Genomic DNA, 19,201 nt, shown 5'->3' with positions numbered 1-19,201 from the left:
AAATCCATTGCCAACTAACATTATTGCAGTTTCCAGGGGTGGGTGACAAGAGTGAAGCCTTCCTTTACTGATGGTTGGAATGTCTGCATGAACAGGGAGGTGAGGATTTTTCTGTAGTTTTTTGTACTCCCATACAAGTGCAGTTTCCTGCTGCACAGGAGGAGGTGGTATGTGGCTAAGTATGGGTAGCCAGAAGTAGGTGTATGCCTGATTGTGCCAGTTATAAGACGCATGGTATGGTTGAGCTGTGTGTCAACAAGTCTTGTGCGGGGACTATTCATCCAAGCTGGAGAGCAATATTCCGCAACGGGGTAACCCAACCCCGAGCTGAAGCGTGCGGCAATGAAGTACGGAGTGTCAATGCTGAGGACCCGCATGATGCACCATAGAGTTTCTGGAGAATGTTATTTCAAGTTTTGATTTTGGTAGCCGTTCTTTATAGGTTTTGTTTGTAACTGAGCATTCTATCAAGCGTGACCCCTAGATATTTCGGGTTTGTTTTGTCTGAGTAGCCTTCCTTCAAAGTAGTCAATGAGCTCTTTGTTAGCCAACTTGTTTATTATTATTATTATTATTATTATTATTATTATTATTATTATTATTATTAACACACAGTTTTACTTGTGTGGGAAACAGGTACTCTGTTAACACTTGAGGAAGAAAGAATGCTATGTGAAATCAGAACACTGTTGACAAGTTCCCTGTAACATTGTTGGACTTCGCTGCCTGCAATTCTGAACACACATCCTGCACATCTATTAATAAAAGTTCATTTCATTCCTCCTTCCACTCCTCTTCCTTGGCTGCTAACAAGTAGTAGAATATGCACATGCTGTACTGTACAAACAATGTAGCTTAGACTGCCTGATGTCCAAACATGAGTCACAGAGGTAAGTGAATCAGAAGCTCAAAGTAGAACAAGAATGGTGGACAGATAGGTGACAGTATGCAAGGCTTACACTAGGTTGGTTGCTGTCAATTCTTGCTGAAACCATTCTCTTCCTTATCTAAATTTTCACATTCATATTAGTCTGACATAAGACCAACAAGACGCAGCTAATAGTAGGAAAGCTGTTCTTTGGAGGTAAAAAGTGTCTGTTTAAACTTTCCTAAAAACTGCTTGATAGAGAGTGACTCCATTTGGATTTAATTATTCTAGATCTTATTACCTGAGGTGGCATTGAGAATGATACGAAGGTTATGCCGAAAGTTTTTAGCAGCGCGCAAACCGTAATTCTGAGGACAATGGGATTATTTTCATTTGAAAGAGCGATGTTTTTCGACCTTGGAACATGCACGCGCAACCCCTCCTAGCGGTAGTTCCTCCACAGCGAGGGAAGAAAGCACAGGCAGTGCTGAGTCAGACACGGTGAAAGATGGATCTGTCGCGCCGCGATTTTCGAGCAATGATTTTCTATGATTATAAAAAGAAATTAAGTGCCGAAGAATGCCATTCTTCTTTGCTGCGCGTTTTTGGTGAGGCTGCCCCTTCTAGAGGCACAGTTGGAAATTGGTTTCGCGAGTTTTCAAGGGGCCGGCAGTCAATTGAAGATGAACCTCGTCCCGGTCACCCAGCAACAGCTGTGACTCAAGAAAACATTGATGTTGTGAGGGAAATGATCAAAGCAGATCCACATCTTACATTTTGTGACATTGAAGGGACCTTAAATATTGGGTCAAGCGCAGCGCAGACCATTGTTCACGATTATTTAGGCCTTACCAAGAGATGTGCCCGTTAGGTGCCATATTCCCTGACAGAAAGCCAAAAGGAAGAGAGAGTGGACTGGTGTCATTTCATGCTAGAAAAATTCAATGGAGGGCAGTCCGAAGACACCTACAATATCGTCACAGGTGATGAAACATGGGTCTACCATTATGACCCTGAAACAAAGAGACAGTCTTCTGTGTGGTGCTTTCCAGGGGAGGAACCACCCACAAAAGTTTGAAGTCGGAACTCCGGAAAGAAGATGGTGGCAATTTTTTTTACGAAAATGGGGCATCTCACCTCTGTGACCTGGGACACATGTCGTACAGCCAATGCTGAATGGTATGAGAATGACTGTCTTTCCAAAGTCCTTGCCACTTGGAGGTCACAGCACCCAAAGTCCAAGAGTGGGCACTTTCTGCTGCATCACGACAATGCATCTGCACACAGGGCTGCTAGAACAATGGACTTTTTGGAAAGGAAAAAAGTGCGAGTGTACCTCATCCCCCTTATTCACCTTACCTGGCCCCATGTGACTTCTTTCTGTTCCCTAAGACCAAGGAAAAAATACGTGGGCAGCGTTTTTCGTCAGATGAAGAGGCCATTGCAGCGTGCGAGAGTGCACTAAGTGACATCCCGAAAGAAGCTTGGACTGAAACGTTTGCTAAGTGGTTTCAGAGAATGGAAAAATGTATACTTGTTAATGGAGAGTATTTTGAAAAGTTGTAATTGTTGTTTCGCAAATAATTTTTTTTTTATCACACTCTGCTAAAATCTTTCCTCGTAGACTGTTTAGAGGCAAACCTCCAGCGGGGAGAAAGAGCCTTATCGAGCCATACCAGAAGAATATGTTCAGTATAGTTGAAGCCCTCATGTTTGACATATTATGAGTTATGATATGAAACCTGAGTAAAATCAATAAAAATTAATTTACTTTATTGAAGTAACAAACATCTAGACTTTGCCTTTTTGTTATGAGTTTAGAATGTTTCTTTTTATTGCTTTCTAATGAAAGACTGAGAGAATGTATCACATCAGATTCCCTTGTAATACACAACAAAATAAGCTTTCAGAAATTGAAGCGTGCGGCCAAATAAGGGTGTATGTTACACCCGGCATGTTTTGAGTTCTGAACTTGAAAAGGTTGCCTGGTGGTAGGCAAGTGCGCACGTAAACCCTTATTCTGCACAAGCTAATTCTCTAAAATGACAAGAAAGCAGCAACACCACTTTTGCGATTTAAAAAACTCATATAATATTAAAATTTTACATTAAGATAATGTACCATTATCTAAGGATAAGTTGAAGATACAGTTATCACTGAAATGAAAGATGAATAATTTAAAAATTGTTCAAGTAAATCCATATCTCGTTTAATTATGCATCTAGAATAGTATCAGCAAGTATCCTAGCACATTAATTTGATATTTTAGACTTCTGAACTTACCCTAACATTCAAAATTACTTCAAAATTCACCATGAAAAGTCACTAAATTGTTGTACAAAATGAACACAAATGCATGAATACTCATAGTATAGTAAATATTTTCCACGATGAGTACATTTCAGATGGAGTTTTTAGTCAATGCACAACTCTAAGTAAAACATCGATGTTCTGCATCAAGATTCTTCGCCATATCTTCAAGATCCTTCCTTTCCTTTCTGTTGGGAAGAACTTCAGGGCACATGTGAGGCAGATCTCCCAGTAGCTGTGGTAGCTGATATTAAGCATTTCTCTTCACTACTTGAAAGTAGTCAAAGGGTTGCAACATGTGTGATTTTCAAACTCTTATCCCTTGAGGTTCGTCTTTGGTGAATTTCAGCCACGTAACTTCAGTAATTTTCAGTTCACTGTTTTTCAAAGTTTTTAAAGTGTGTTTTCCATTTCAGCTATTCAAAACTTCCTGGTTACAAAAGCATCTGCACTCCTAAGAGAAAAATTATATTGTTCCATCTTTCAGTGCACTTTTAAAAACAATTTTACATTCTTGATACATAATGGAAAGAAATTTATTTCACTAGAAAATATTTTGGTTCTATTGAACCATCATCAGCTGCCTGATAGTTAAGTTGACAAAAGACATTCTAAGAAGTTATTAAAAAGTGATACATAAATGGATGTGTTATGAAAAAATAGAGTACACTAAAAAGCAGCATGACTATTTTTAAAAACACTTGTGTGTAAGTATTAAATACACATTTCATTATTATATAATGTTGTTGTGATGTGATGATTATAAATCCTCTTGTTATGATTCTTGTTTTTAATACACACGTATGTTGTTACTTGAGTAAAAGTGGAGTTATCTCCTTCCAGTCTTATACTGTTGTCTGAAATGTCAAATACGGAACAATCATTCGTTAGCTTGAATCATTGTAATTATATTCTGTAGGAGTCTAAAAAGAAAGAAATAGTGACTAAATGTAAAATAGAGGTTCAACTGTCAGAAGACGCCAACAATCAGTACTTACAGTACTCTCACGTCTATCGGCCCCTCTGGGCAGCCTCCATCCTTTGTCCTCTCTTGCGTCGTGTTGACGCTGGACTGATCGCTTACTGGTAATTAGGGCGGGCTGCTGTTATTGGGAAGAGGGTAGGCATGAAGGCAGGGGAGGAGCGATCGCTTGTCTGTGGCATACAATGGAAGTTCTGTTCATATTTGACATGTAGTCAATTAAATTCATTGATGAGGACATCGATTATTTCTGAAATTTCAATTTTAAAATTGATATTAAACCTTTTATCAAACTGTATGTGGATGTGTTCATATATATTGAGAAAAATGCCCTTGTTAGCTGTCTTTAGAATTTTTAATTTGAATTATGGTCGCGAAAGTGTGATTGAAATCACTTGTGTGATTACTCATAGCCAAAAATCTGTTATGTTTTCTGGAATTTACATGTTCTTTGTATCTAGTTTTTAAAAACTCCCTCCTGTTTGTTAAATTTGTAAATGCTAGATTGTGAATATACAGGGTGGCCCACTTAAACCTTTCACCGCAGATATATTTCGAACAACAAGATATATTGAAAAATGACTTTCACGGGCATGAAGGCAGGGAAGGGGCTAATTAAAGTAAATACTATGAGCCAGTCCAAAACGTAGGAAAATAGTATTTTCAACATAAACTTACATGTTTTTTAAATGGACACCCTGTATTATTTCTTGTGCAATCGTTAACATGAAAAATCACATAATGGCGTTTGTTTCATCGCAATTGGTCAATTACATCCCGAGATATTGCAATGTGAAGTTGACACTTGAGATAAACGAAATGCGCAGCAGTTGCACATCCTGAGAGTCATGCGCGAACATCACGTTCCTCTAATCACGATGTGATGAACGTACTACGATGCGACAAGCGCTGTACTTAATGCTATTTGCACTGTTATCAAGAGGGATGAAAATAAGAGAAGGGTTTCCTGCCACAGCAAAAGGATATGTAAATAACGGTTTAATGTCACCGGTCAGTGTAAGCCGACCCATTACACTACCCAGTACACCCCTCGCCTCGGAAGGCCTGTATATGAACGGAACGATATGACATCACCGTTGTGTATTGTGCGAAAGGTTCTCTACAAAAAAGGTTGACTTGTTGGAGGTACGTTCGGGTAAATGACAGTGGTGTACTCTACACAGTAATGGGTATCAATGTTTTAAACATGGCATTAATGTAAATGTCCATCCTTTCTAAGCATTTGACATGGGTTGAAATGGTTGAAATGTTATTACTTTACTGAGAATGTCGCCAAAATGGCACACGAGCAGCACAACTGTGTGCACAGCGTTACCCGAATAGACATCACCCAACCCGTCCTACCTTCACTAATATTGTTAGAAGACTTCATGCGACAGGAAGCTTGTCTCCACAACCGCAGGTCCGAAGCAAGATAGTAACACATGAAGCAGCAGAAGTCGCTGTTCTGGCAGCCATTGCAATAAATCCTCATGCCAGTTCTCATGAAATAGAAAGACAGGTTGGAATCCCTTGAACAAGCGTGCTACGTTTTCTTCACAGGCATAAATACCACCCATACCACTTGTCCCTACATCAAGAGCTTCACGGCAATGACTTAAATACTGCCAGTGGGTTCTGCAGCAAGGCCATGACGTTATGCGTAAGTTACTGTTTACCAATGAAGCCACATTTACAAACCGTGGGAACGTCAACTTACACAATATGCATTACTGGGTAACGGAAAATCCACATTGGCTTCGTCAGGTAGACCATCAACGTCAGTGGAGCATCAATGTATGGTGTGGTATTGTAGGACAGCACATCATTGGCCCTATTTCATTGATGGCACTTTGACTGTGCAAAAGTACAGGCGGTTCTTGAGACGTACCTTACCTGTACTACTGGAAGACCTACCTCTGAATTTGCATCAAATAATGTGGTATCAGCATGATGGATGCCCTACACATGATGCCATAGTAGCAAGAAACTCACTAAATCAACAGTTCCCAAATTGATGGATAGGACGAGGCAGTCCTGTTCAGAGATCTCCAGCACGATTGCTGGACCTCACCCCATTAGATTTTTTCTTTGGGGACATGTGAAAAATGTGGTGTATCAGCAGGTGCCAACAACAAGGGACAACATGAAAGACCGTATTACCGCTGTATGTGCTGCAATAACACCAGAAACACTGTCAGCAGTGAGTCAATTAATGTTGGAGCATGCACAGCGGTGTTGCCATGTAAATGGCAATCGATCTCTTCGAACATGCTTGGTAGAGTTTCTGTTGTGAGAAATCCTGTTGCATACCGGCGTACATGTTTGTGTGTTTCTGAGAATTTTGTTAGTTTTGAACGTACTACTGTACAAACATACGTTTATGTCATCACTTCACCATGTGCAAAATTTCATGTGTAATGTAGTAATTAAAAATGTTCAGTAACATGTCCTGTACTTGTCATGTAACATTATGTAATTGACGTTCAACTATGTACAGTAAACCAGCCTTTTCCTCCTCTGCTAGATCCTCGGTCAGCGATTGATTTTGTAATACCCCCACCGGTGATATTCAGTTTCATTACCGTTTTGTCCGTTCCAGTACTGTATGGTAGTAGAGATCAATAGAACACGAACAAGCAACTCCTTTCTTTGTAATTCCATTGTGTGACTGGAAATAGGTATTGTTTCAAGCCTCTTCATAACAGTGCAAATAACATTAAGTACAGCGCCTGTCGCATCGTAGTACGGCAATCCTATCGCGAGTAAGAGGACTATGAGGTTCGCACTGGACTCTCGGGGTATGCAACTGCTGCGTGTTTCGTTTATCTCAAGCGTCAACTTCACGCTGCAAAATCTTGGGATGTAATTGACCTCTTGAAATGAAACAAATGCCATTACTTATGTGAATTTTCATGTTAATGATTGCGCACAAAAGAATACAGGGTGTCCAGTTAAGAACGTAAGTTGATGTTAAAAACACTACTTTCCTACGTTTTTGACTGGCTCATAGTATTTATTTTAATTAGTCCCTTCCCTGCCTTCATGCCCGTGAAAGTCATTTTTCAATATCTCTTGTTATTCCAGATATATCTGTGGTGAAAGGTTTAAGTGGGCCACCCTGTATATTGATTCAGTTGAACATGTGTGTATTGTAAAAAGGTTAGGCATTAGTATGGATGCTTCTGAAAGCAATAGTGATATTTTGTCTTCTAAAAATGTATGTGATCTGGTGTAGATGACTTATTGAAAAAAGGGCAGCAAAATTTTCCTTTTCCTCCTGATCTGTTCAGCGTGGTGATTGCCTTGTTTTTTACTTTGTGAATGATTTTGTCAATAAAAAGCTTGTTGTATCCATTTTTGGAAGCTATGGTGTGAATCATATTTTTTGTAATTCTTGTTAGAAAATGGGACATTGTGAGCTGTGTATACCATGCTGTAAAATGCAGCTTTCTTATGCAACCCTGGATGGAGGGAATCTTGTTTAATATTATTAAAGATATGGGACAGCTTCTTAAAAATATCAGACGTAAGAGTATTTTTGTTTCTAGTGATTTTATGATCGAGAAAATTCAGAGCTTTGCTATCTTCAGACTCTGTAGTAAATTTGATATGAGGATTTAGGGAATTGAGACTGTTTAGTGAAGTTTGACTGTCAATGATTTGTCTTTGACAGCAAAACAAGCACAAGAATTACAGAAAAGAAATAAAAATCATTTACACCATAGCTTCCAATAATGGATACAACAAGGTTCTTATAGACAAAATCATTCACAAAGTAAAAAACAAACTGATCACCATGCTAAAAAATGATACAAAGAGAAAATTTTGCCCTTTTTTTTTTTCAGTAATAGTAATCTATACCAAATTACAAACATTTTTAAAGGACACAATATGAATATTGCTTTCAGAACTGTCAATACTAATGCCAAACCTTTTTCCAACACACACATGTTCAACCACATCAACAAATATTCACAATCTGGTGTTAATAAATTGAACTGCACCCAATGTAGTGAAAATTACTTTGGCCAAACAGGGAGGAGATTTTTAACTAGATATAAAGAACATGTAAACACCAGAAAATAATAGGTTTTTGGCCGAGTGATTTCAATCTCACTGTCGTGACCATAAATCAGGAATTAAACATTCTAAAGACAGCCGACAAGGGCATTTTGTTCAATATATATGAACACATCCACATACAGTTTGATCAAAGGTTCAATCACAACTTTTTTTTTTTTTTTTTTAGAATAATGTCCTCATCAATGAATTAACTAATTACACATTTAATACTAGATCAAACGGAACATCCATTGTATGTCACAGACAAGCAATCTCTACTCCCCCCACCCCCTCATGCCTACCCTCTCCTATTCCCCTCCCCTCCCCAATAACTGCAGCCCGCCCCCATTGCATGCAAGTGATCAGTCCAGCATCAACACAATGCGAGAGAGCACACAGGACAGAGCCCACCCAGAGAGACTGCAAGACGTGGGAGTAAGTACTGATTGTTGGTGTTTTCTGGCAGTTCAACCTCTGTTTTCACATTCACTCACAATTTTTCTTTTCAGACTCCTGCAAAATATAAATGCAACGATTCAAGCTAATGAATGATTGTTCCGTATTTGACATTCCATATAAGCTCCATCCTATGTTAAATAACAGCAATAACAAGAGCGAGTTCCCACAACCAAAATTGCACATTGGTCCACTTCAAGAACAGAGCATCAACAATCCTTTTTAATATAAGAAGGCTGTAACGAGATGACTCCACTTTTACTCAAGCAGCAACACAAGTGTCTATTAAAAACAAGAATCATAACAAGAGGATTTACAATTTTTGCATCACAAAAACAATATTTTGTAATAACAAAATGTGTATTTAATACATAGACACATAAGAAGTGGCTCTTTTTAATTGCTTTTTAATGTACTCTTTATTATTTCATAACACATCCATTTATGCATCATTTTTAGTAATGTGTTAGAAAGGTTGTGTTTTTTTTTTTGTCAATTTAACTATCAGCCAGATGATGATGGTTCAATAGAACTGAAACATGTTCTGGTGAAATGTGTTTCCATTATGAATCAATAATGTAAAGTAGTTTGCTAAAAGTGTATTGAAAGGTGGAACAGTATAATTTTTCTCATAGGAGTATTTGTAAGTCAGTACAATTACGTACTTCCACTGTTGAAACTCTCTCCCTCAGTTACAGCAAAGTGCCTGTCACAAGATAGAAATCTATGCCCAGTGCAGAGAAACTTTTGATGTACTTCACTAAAATATCCACAAGACACTTACGTGTTTGTATAGTTCTAGAATTCGCCAGTGGTTGCTTTTGCCTGTGCAACGATTGGACCATACATTCAATTTCCTTTCCTCTCCATTCTCCCAGTTTTCAAAGTACTTTAGAATGCAGGAAGCAATTTCAACAGAACCCCTCTTCACTACTGTCTCATTCCACAGGTAGAATGTCACGTTCCCTTTCCCTAAATCATTCACTGCAAAATTATAACTCAACAACTGATGCTTGTAGAAGATGGACAAGTGCATAAGAGTCGGGCAGAATAGGACCTGCTGCATGTCGACACATGACTACTACATTTGGATTTGTCTTGGATATTTTGTCATCCTTTGCAGGGCTTTGTATGCTTGATCTGCTCTGGCATGGTGTAGTGCACTTTTTAGTTCTATTTTGCTTCTTTCCTCTTCATTATCTGCATCCAACATGCTAATGTGTAACATGTCCACTGCTTACATGTATCACTTTATAGGATGCCAATTCGTACATTCATGTAATTGAAAATGCCTTGATAAAATTACAAGTAATGAATTTTATCTTGATAAAATGTGCGACTTAACACGATTGTTCTAGTATATTTCATTGAACAACCAATTCATTTTCACAAACGATAGGTCCGGTGACAGATATTCTCTATTTGACTTATTTCTACTAGAGTGGCTAAGTTGCCTGGGGAAACAATATGTTCTCTTATGAGATTGCCATCATCGTTAGAAATAGCATGTGGTTGATTTTTGTGTTTGCCACGCTTGTCTTTTGTAACAGTGACACAGTCTTTCATGATTCCTTGCAATGTCTCAGAGGCGTTCGTGGGAAATAGAAAACTTATTCAATAATGTTTTCTTACACACTGCCTGTCCATTCACATAGTAAGAAAAACTTGCATGTTTTTGTGAAGTTGCATTGGTTTTGCCTTTTCTCTGTCGAGTTACTTCTTTTTAATTTAACATACGTCATATGTGCAGAGTTTATAATAGTCCATAATAGGGAGAGTTTCTGCTCTGTTGTGACCATTTTAAATCTTAACTTCTAACATCTACAGTTGAAAGTTCCATATGGTTTACTTCTGGCCTGTACGACTTTACTTTGCTATTAATATATTGCTTAGGGCATTTCTTAACTGTTTCTGCTTTACATCCTTCCATTTGGTCATACTCAGCTTCTTTTGTTTTACTTTTTGAATGCATCGCAAATCATCAGGTGAAATTTCCATGTTTTCACTGTTTAACCCTTTCGCACTCAGCCTATATGCAGGGGTTTGCTCGAAGAAGCTCAAACTAATTTCTATGATTTTTCCAACCAAATTACAAAAACTCAACACATGAACAGTTTAACACATGTAATTATGGTTTTCAATGGCAGAAAGGTCAGACGTTATTGCATCTTTCTTCTTTACTCTTAGACCTGAAAGAAAGAACATTTAATTCTGAATAATTTGATATCAATATGATGTGTGTGCTGCAATTCACTCGTGAAGCATGGCACGAAATTATTCACTGTACACGTAACTGTCATCAATGTCAGGTCCTGCAGTCCGATATACACTGTGAGCAGCTTTGACTGTGTCGCTTCCCACATAACGGGAATCACATTCGGCGAAAGGAGGTCATTATTACTGTCTAAATGATCTGAAAATTCAAGGATATCGGCCTCATTCGGCCTCGAATGTGGCCTAGCCATTACAATGATTAGATGACACAAGCACGTGCAACAATGGAGTGCACTAAGTAACATCCCGAAAGAAGCTTGGACTGAAACGTTTTCTAAGTGGTTTCAGAGAATGGAAAAATGTATACGTGTTAATGGAGAGTATTTTGAAAAGATCAAATTTTTGTATTCATGAGCCAACCAAAACAGATCCTCACAATAACCACCTTTGAATAACCACAACATAAACATTCACGGTCAACAAATTTCATTTGTCAAAAATAAAAATATTTTGTAGGGCTGGTGGATATATCTGTAGAGCAAAATGCAAATTCAACGCTTTAAAGAGTTACTGTCATGATCAACCGTTACCATTTAACAGCCACCCAAATGACCAAAATCCCTAAATTGGACAGAGCCAATGTATCGGCGCCGTGAGCTTTCTTGCCATAACCTCTCATGCTGATAGATCGGCGCACCAAGTGTGAAACGGTTAAAGCATTGCTATTACTTTCAGTGTCACGTATTTCTAAAACAGCCCTTCGCACTGCCAGAATAAACAAAAACTCGCATCGCAACGTTCTTGGTTTATCTTACACACACACTAAAATACTGTGCTTATCAGGTACTGGCTCAAGGACAATGCCTCACATAGACCGTTATTCCACAAAGAAAACTTGATGTCGCCTGAGCATAAAAGCTGAATTGAACAGCCATCTGCCGGAATATCATTAAACGAGCTTGTGGAAATCATGTAGGAGAGTCCGCAGATCTTTACTCCGCCAAATACTCAACATAGGTAAACATGTACAACAGACCCTTATTCGGCCACCCACTTTGATTCCCTTTCATTTTTTTTTTTTTTTTTTTTTTTTTTTTAATTTGTGGTTATTGAATTTAACGGAATAATAATATTAAGTTGAGCCTATTTCTGTTTACATTCTGTATGACTAAATCGTGCCTATCAGGGGTCCCTGTGACCTATCCCAAGGTTGGCCTAAGATTGGGAAATATTCATTTTCATTCGTCCGTTCCGAATCAGTCACTTTTATTTTATTTTACACAGGTAAAAAATGCTAGATTGAGCTTGTGGATTTAGGATTTATGGCTTGAAGGACTACCAGAGGATAATTTTATAACCACGTGGTTAAGCTCCTATCAAAATTGCACAGAATTTGTTCAGACCGTTATATTTTGATTCTATGTTAGAAATGGAATACAATATTCTGCGAGTTTTTAGTGTCAAAACCTAATTATATTACTTCAGTCTTAAAGTGGATACAAGTTATCCCTCCCTTGGTTTGACTTGTTAAAATATTCATTATTAAAAACAACTGGATGTTGAACCTAAAACCTCATATTCTGTTGATGACAATACTGCTTCATCAGGTCACACGATTAATTTTGTAAACATTATTGTTTTTCTTCTATCCATTGTCTGCTCAGTAAAATAAGTGATTACTTATCAGATTGAGTCATGAAAAGTATTTTCAGAGAGGGTGAGGGAAATTTCATCAGTTCTGTCAAGCATTGTTTGTGGTAAAATATGATGCATATTTTGTAGTAGGTATAGTCAAGAGATTTTTTTTCCTAAGTATTATCTCAGAAGTAGTATTGTAATCAAACTCCATGAAATAATTATACAATTTACTTACCATGAGGAATAATTCATTATTGATGCAAGTGCAAATAACTCAAGTCCATATTTGTAGCCCTTCCTTGATCCAGTATGTTACAAAGAATTATCAGTCCAGGGACTTAACTCGGTTGTATGCTTTGCTTTCAGATTACAGCTCAACCTGAGCGGCTGTAGCAAGCTAGTAGAAGGTTTAGGGCACGTTCCGCCCCGGGCCAGGTTGCCTCCACCAGGTTTTACTACTGCTCCAAATCATATGAATGCGTTTGGCTTAGGAATTCCACGAGCACCCTCTAACTCAGGTAAGATCAAATGTTTTTATGCGTCTTCTAAGAGAGGAATGCTTGTGAGGAACTGAGTTTGAGTAGAGTGTATTGCACTTGAATTGCAAAATGAATAATAATAATAATTTTATGTGGCTGTTTCCTTGTGAGGTAGACCCTCCGATGAGGGTGGGCGGCATCTGCCATGTGTAGGTAACTGCGTGTTATTGTGGTGGAAGATAGTGTTACGTGTGGTGTGAGAGTTCCAGGGATGTTGGGGACAGCACAGACACCCAGTCCCCGAGCCAAGGGAATTAACCATTTAAGGTTAAAATCTCCGACCCGTCCGGGAATCGAACCCGGGATCCCTGTGACCAAAGGCCAGCGTGCTAACCATTTAGCCATGGAGCCAGATGTAAAATGAATTAAACAGCTTGTGCTGTTAAATATTTTTGCTACTGCATGATGAGTCAGTAGTTCATCATTTTAATATGCGTGTAACTGAGCTATTATTTATGTTAAATGCTCGGATACAATCTATGTATTAATATGGAACTTCCACTTCTGTAATAGCCCATCTGAAAGAACAGGCTTGGAATGGTCTCAAATTAAAACACACATTCTGAATATTAGCAGTGTGCCTTTAGGAGTAGTAGTTTGTGTGACTATATATTTTTAATGTAGCAGTCTCCTTTTTAGTTCCCCTGTGACACTGCACACTTGTTTTATCCACTACACAAGGAGATGTAAAAGAATGATAGCTGAAGAAAAGTTGGGAGGGATTCACACGAGAGATGGAAAAGGGTGTTGTATGGACTCAGAAGAGAAAAGAGAGGGAGTTCATAAAGGTGGTGAAAGACTAGTTTTATTAATCCAGAAAGAAGAGGTATTGAAAAGTTGTAAAAAGTATTTTGATAAACTACTTATTATGCAAAAAAGATGTCGACTTAAATAAAGGAGACAATAATAACTCTGATTGTTGCTTTAAGGGACCTAACATCTGGGTCATCGGACACTAAGAAAAAAGGAGGAGATATAACAATATTAGAAGTGGAACTAGCAGTCAGAAGAATAAAAATGGAAAATGCAGCTGGGATAGATGAAATGAGCATGGAGATGATAAAGGTAGCTGAACCTGTTGGTCTACAATGACTGCTTAGTTTGTTGATATGTACGTGGATATAGAAATATTTGCAAGAAAGGAAATAATAATAATAATAATAATAATAATACCTGTGTTCAAGGGGGTGGGGGACAGGAAAGTATGCAGTATAATAGCTCTTAAGGAATCAAGACTTATCACAAGTTGCAAAAAAAATAGAAATGATGATAAGCTGAAGATTGAGAAGATGGAAGGACTGTTTTAGAAGATGAGCAGTATGGCTTTAGAAGCAGCAGATCAGCAGTAAACCCGATATTTAATGAGAGATAGTTAATGAAAGACATTGGGAGTTTGTAAAGATTTATGTAATAATTATGTTATTCGTTTTACATCCCACCAACTACTTTTATGGTTTTTTGAGACACTGAGGTGGCATAATTTTATCCTGCAGGAGTTCCCTTACTTGCCAGTAAATCTACCAACATGAGGCTGATGTGTTTGAGCCCCTTCAAATACCACTGGACTGAGCCAGGATTGAACCTGCCAATTTGGGCTCAGAAAGCCATTGCTGTACTGCCTGAGCTACTCAACCTGGCTGGCAAAGATTTAGTGATGACATTTCTTGATATAGCCTTCTCAGAGAAAAGGTATGGGAAACCATAACAAAGGGAGTTGGATTACAAACTGTGGAAATTCTATGAGCAGTGTATGGCAAATGTTTTAGCTGGGTCTAGATCCAAGTTGAGAGGATGGAATGTTTTGTGGGAACGTTATTAGGAAGTGTGCAATTACCACTATTACTTATAATGGTAATAGATGAGATTATGAATGAATCAAAGGAATCATTTGGTCGAAGGGGGATGATATTGTGATGTGGGGAACAACCAGTAAGGAAATAAATTTACTGGATATCCTAAATGAGAAAATTGTGAAAGACAGTATGGAATTCTATGTGAAGAAGAGAAAGATGATGGTGATAAGTGGTAACAGAGTAGGGAACGAAATCGTAAATATTGGAGGTCAGAACCTTGAAATTGTGGACAACTTCAAGAAGAAGGAAATGCCAAGGAAGTGACGTACACACAATGCACAAAAATTGGTCTGCAAAGAAGTAACTAATTGTATACATTCTCAAAATGCAAGGATATTCGTAAACAATGGATAGCTGGTGGCCAAAGGGATCATACTTGGAATCATACCACCTGCACAGTATGTTCATCCTATTCGAAATGAGAGGATTTGGAGGAAAGTCATCTTCTGCAACAACCAACTTTTGTGCAGTTTGAGTGTACAAGATGTACATTGCTCTTATTTTACAAGGAAACTTCGTACCATTTCAGCCACTGGCTACTTCTGGTTCTTGCAACTGCTGCATGGGAAGTCAGGTGACAAAACATTCCAGTAGTTAGTTGCTTCTAATAATTTTACCCTAATGTGTGTGCAACTTTTTCTTGTGAATAAGTAATCGATTGGAAAAGGAAGTGTTCGATTGAACAGTGAATGTTACTTTAAAAAAAGGATAAGTTCAGAAGATGCATTCAAAGATTTACTCATAAATATCCTGATTATAACATTCCTACAAAAATCTTGCATTTTGAAGTTGATGAAAATGTGGCATACAGTAGGTTCAGTTTGGGATGTACAGAGGAAGCAGAAAGATGCATTTTAACTGAAGATAAACCTGGGAAAATTCAGGCATGGTTAGAAGCAAGTCCCAGTTAATCGTCTAGCACAGGAAATGAACCTATCCATGGGGTCGGCCCATTAAGTGACCACACTGCTAAAATTTTGATAATATAAAGTAAGGTTTGTGCAGACTTCACCAGACATATTTTGCCACAAGAATATGGTACTGTATTAATGAACTCGACCATTTTCTGTTTCTATTAGATAGGTATCGACTATTAATGATTCGTCGACCTGTAAGAAACTGAATTAATAAAGGTCCACCTGTCAGTCCAATTAATTATACAACTGAAATATGCTGATTACTAATTTAATTCATACCACCATCGTACATGTTTTGAGAAATAGATCTATTCTCTTCTTCAGCGATAATAATGCACATGTCAAAATCCCTAAGGAGATGCTTGGATTTATAACCCATAAAACCTTCAGATGAAATATCTACTTTAAAAAACACATTGAAAGATCAACGGTTCTATTTCCTGTCGTCTGTTTTCTTTCCTGAGGGAAATTGCTATTTTTGCTAGTTGCTTTACGTCGCACTGACTTAGATAGGTCTTGTGGCGATGATGGGATAGGAAAGGCCTAGGAGTTGGAAGGAAGCGGCCGTGGCCTTAATTAAGGTACAGCCCTAGCACTTGCCTGGTGTGAAAATGGGAAACCATGGAAAACCATCTTCAGGGCTGCCGACAGTGGGATTCGAACCCACTATCTACCGGATGCAAGCTCACAGCCGCGTGCCCCTGACCGCACGGCCAACTCGCCCGGTAGAGGGAAATTGTTCAATGCTAAAACCTTATAATTTGTGCAAATAGAGTACTATTCACTGAATGCAGGATTCCAATTTTCAAGTTTAATGTTGTTGTCTAAAACTGTTGTTGAAGAATTCAAATTATGTTTATATCTAAAAAACAAATAAAAAGTGCCTATGATCGTGTGTAACATGCGGATCCCTTCTTATTCAAGGAACCGATATGGTGAAGTGAAAAGATATGCCAGCCCCAAAATGATTTCCTACAATGAAAAAAAAAAAAAAAAAAACCATAATTATTAAGTGTACATAAAATGCAATGATATAACACAAAGAGACACTCTAAATAAGAAAAATATAAACTTACAGTATTTAAGACGTGACTATATGCGACACTGTTCATCAAGCGGGCTGGATAAGCACGGAGTAAAATGATGCCTTGTTTACCAGCTTGGCTAGAACAGCTGAGTGGCAAAAGCTGGGAAGGGGCGAGGAGGGAAGAGGAACGACAATGAATCTCTCGTGAGGTAATATAGCTTCTGTTTCAATGTTTCTTTGTCTTTATTCTTGCTTTTAATTTTGTTCCTTTTTTTCCCCAGTGTATTGAGCTACTAATTTAAATGATGGATTCTCTTCTGAACAGTTCTCATTATGATTAAGTTCACTATTATTCCTTTGTGCCGAATAAATTTCAATTCCTTCAAGAACATCCATAAATCTACCTTTCTGGGTCAAATGAATAAGTTTCATAACATGTTCTATGTCTGTGAATTCACGACCGTCGTCCTTCATGTGTTCCCCATTGCTGAATACCTTTTGTGTTTAACTGCGTTGATGTGTTCTTTATACCGGACCGCCAAACTCCTTCCTACCTGTCCAATATAATGCTGTTCACATGTTTGGCATGTCAATTTATATACTGATTTACTGTATAATTGGTCTCTAAGAATTTTTTGTGTTGTTATTAGTCCTGTATGCAATATCAATATTCTGTTTTTTAAACAAACTTGCTAGTTGATATGATTACGTATTTCTAAGTGTGAAAACCACATACCGTATTTCCTCGCGTATTAGACCCGGTTTTCTTTTACTTTTACAGCCAAAAAAAGTAAGTGGGGGTCCAATATGCGATAACCTCAAATTTTGTGCAGTGAACACATGGCTTCTGGGCTATAAGGAGCTATAAATTATACGTGAAAACATTCTACACTATTCTTTAACAAACTTGTGAATGTATTTGAGTTATACTGGCTATTTTCGTTTAAAGGCAGTATTTCTAAATGTAAGAAGACAAATGGTGAACACGACTTTTAGGCCTACATATAAAGTAAATATAGTCAGTTTTAGTTACTCTTATCACATCATTCGTTTCATCTCATTAATTCCCCTGATTAGGTTGTTGTCAGGAAGGGCATACGATCGTAAAAACTCGCTACAAAAATTTCTTACTTCATACTCGACCCCGTAGAGAAAAGGGATAAGCGTATCATATATTACGCAATATTGATAGCAAAGAACTAGTCATTTATCTCTGTCAGTTTAGCAGTAGGCCTACTGTACAGTAAACCTGAGTAAATCTAATCGCTGCTTTCATTTGAATTATCGCCTTGTGTCGCCAAATTTCTTCCTACCGCCATGTCGTCATTCTAAATTATGTCATTTTCACTGCCTTCTTGTCAGCCATGCATCGAGAGCATTCAAGGTCCCGTCTTTTTGAAACTTTTAAAAAAGTTTTGTTCCCGACTATTGAGTCCAAACAGTGGGAATGTATTCCCAAAGGTTTCTGGAGAGTCTGTTATGTGTAGCAGAAGCCACTCCTTAGGAAATAAAGACGTGCTGCAGAAAGCGTGCCAAACCACCAGCTGATAACTAGAATATGTAACGAGTTGCACTTCTGAATGTAATACATAGTGACTGGAAGCGTTATTTGCATAACTGCGGCTATTGAAAGCCAAACCCTTAGTTTTAAGTATATTTCATGCTTGTTTTCCACATTTAACACATCAGGATTTACCTAAACAGCTGTGAGATAAGAGAGATCGCATTGTTTAGGTTAGGTATGCTATCAAGTGCCCACAGAGTGCCAGAAGTTCCACGACGGGAAGATTAAAAATAAATAACAGGAAAAGTTTACTGCATTTATGGATACCTACAGGTGTGGCGGTAATGTGTTTTATTATAATGTTTAATTTCATACGATCATTGTCTCCATTTTTTGTTAATGCATAGTATGTGTTGATTGGCTTCTCCAAAATTCGTTAACTGGGGACTTAAAATTATTATTATTATTATTATTATTATTATTATTATTATTATTATTATTATTATTATTATTATTTGTGAGGTACGTTGGCGAGTAAAACAATAGTTATGATTGGATTGTTTTTATCGCGTTTTAAAACTAGTTCTAACCAAAAAAACAAGATATTAATAAACAATCACTTTGTTACTGATCTCGCCTGCTATATTAATAGCAACAACCACGAATATTTAACTAAAGTAAACTCATTTCCTCATCCTGAGGTTGTGCAGCTCTTTTTAGACATGCCTCCAGTGGAAGGGAGTTGTATGTACCACTTTTACTGCATATCAGTCTTCCTGCCATTCGTAAATCTCTGGCAATTCGGTACGGAAATCAAACTCAGGCGCC

At 37.8% G+C, this 19,201-nt stretch overlaps 1 protein-coding gene across 3 annotated transcripts in view; it reads left to right on the top strand.

Moving 5' to 3' along the window:
* The window catches only part of LOC136864358 (uncharacterized), a 333,471-nt gene that overhangs the window by 265,304 nt on the left and 48,966 nt on the right, over positions 1 to 19,201 (top strand). For all 3 annotated transcript variants that reach the window (XM_067141257.2, XM_067141256.2, XM_067141255.2), the window contains exon 11: positions 12,900 to 13,051. In XM_067141257.2, the coding sequence (XP_066997358.2) occupies positions 12,900 to 13,051 (152 nt within the window). The remainder of the gene's footprint in view (positions 1 to 12,899; positions 13,052 to 19,201) is intronic.

This window comes from Anabrus simplex, chromosome 2 (assembly GCF_040414725.1).
Source record: "Anabrus simplex isolate iqAnaSimp1 chromosome 2, ASM4041472v1, whole genome shotgun sequence".
Taxonomy (NCBI): domain Eukaryota; kingdom Metazoa; phylum Arthropoda; class Insecta; order Orthoptera; family Tettigoniidae; genus Anabrus; species Anabrus simplex.
Note: the sequence above shows the minus strand (reverse complement) of the source record. Positions and strands in the feature narration are given on the sequence as shown.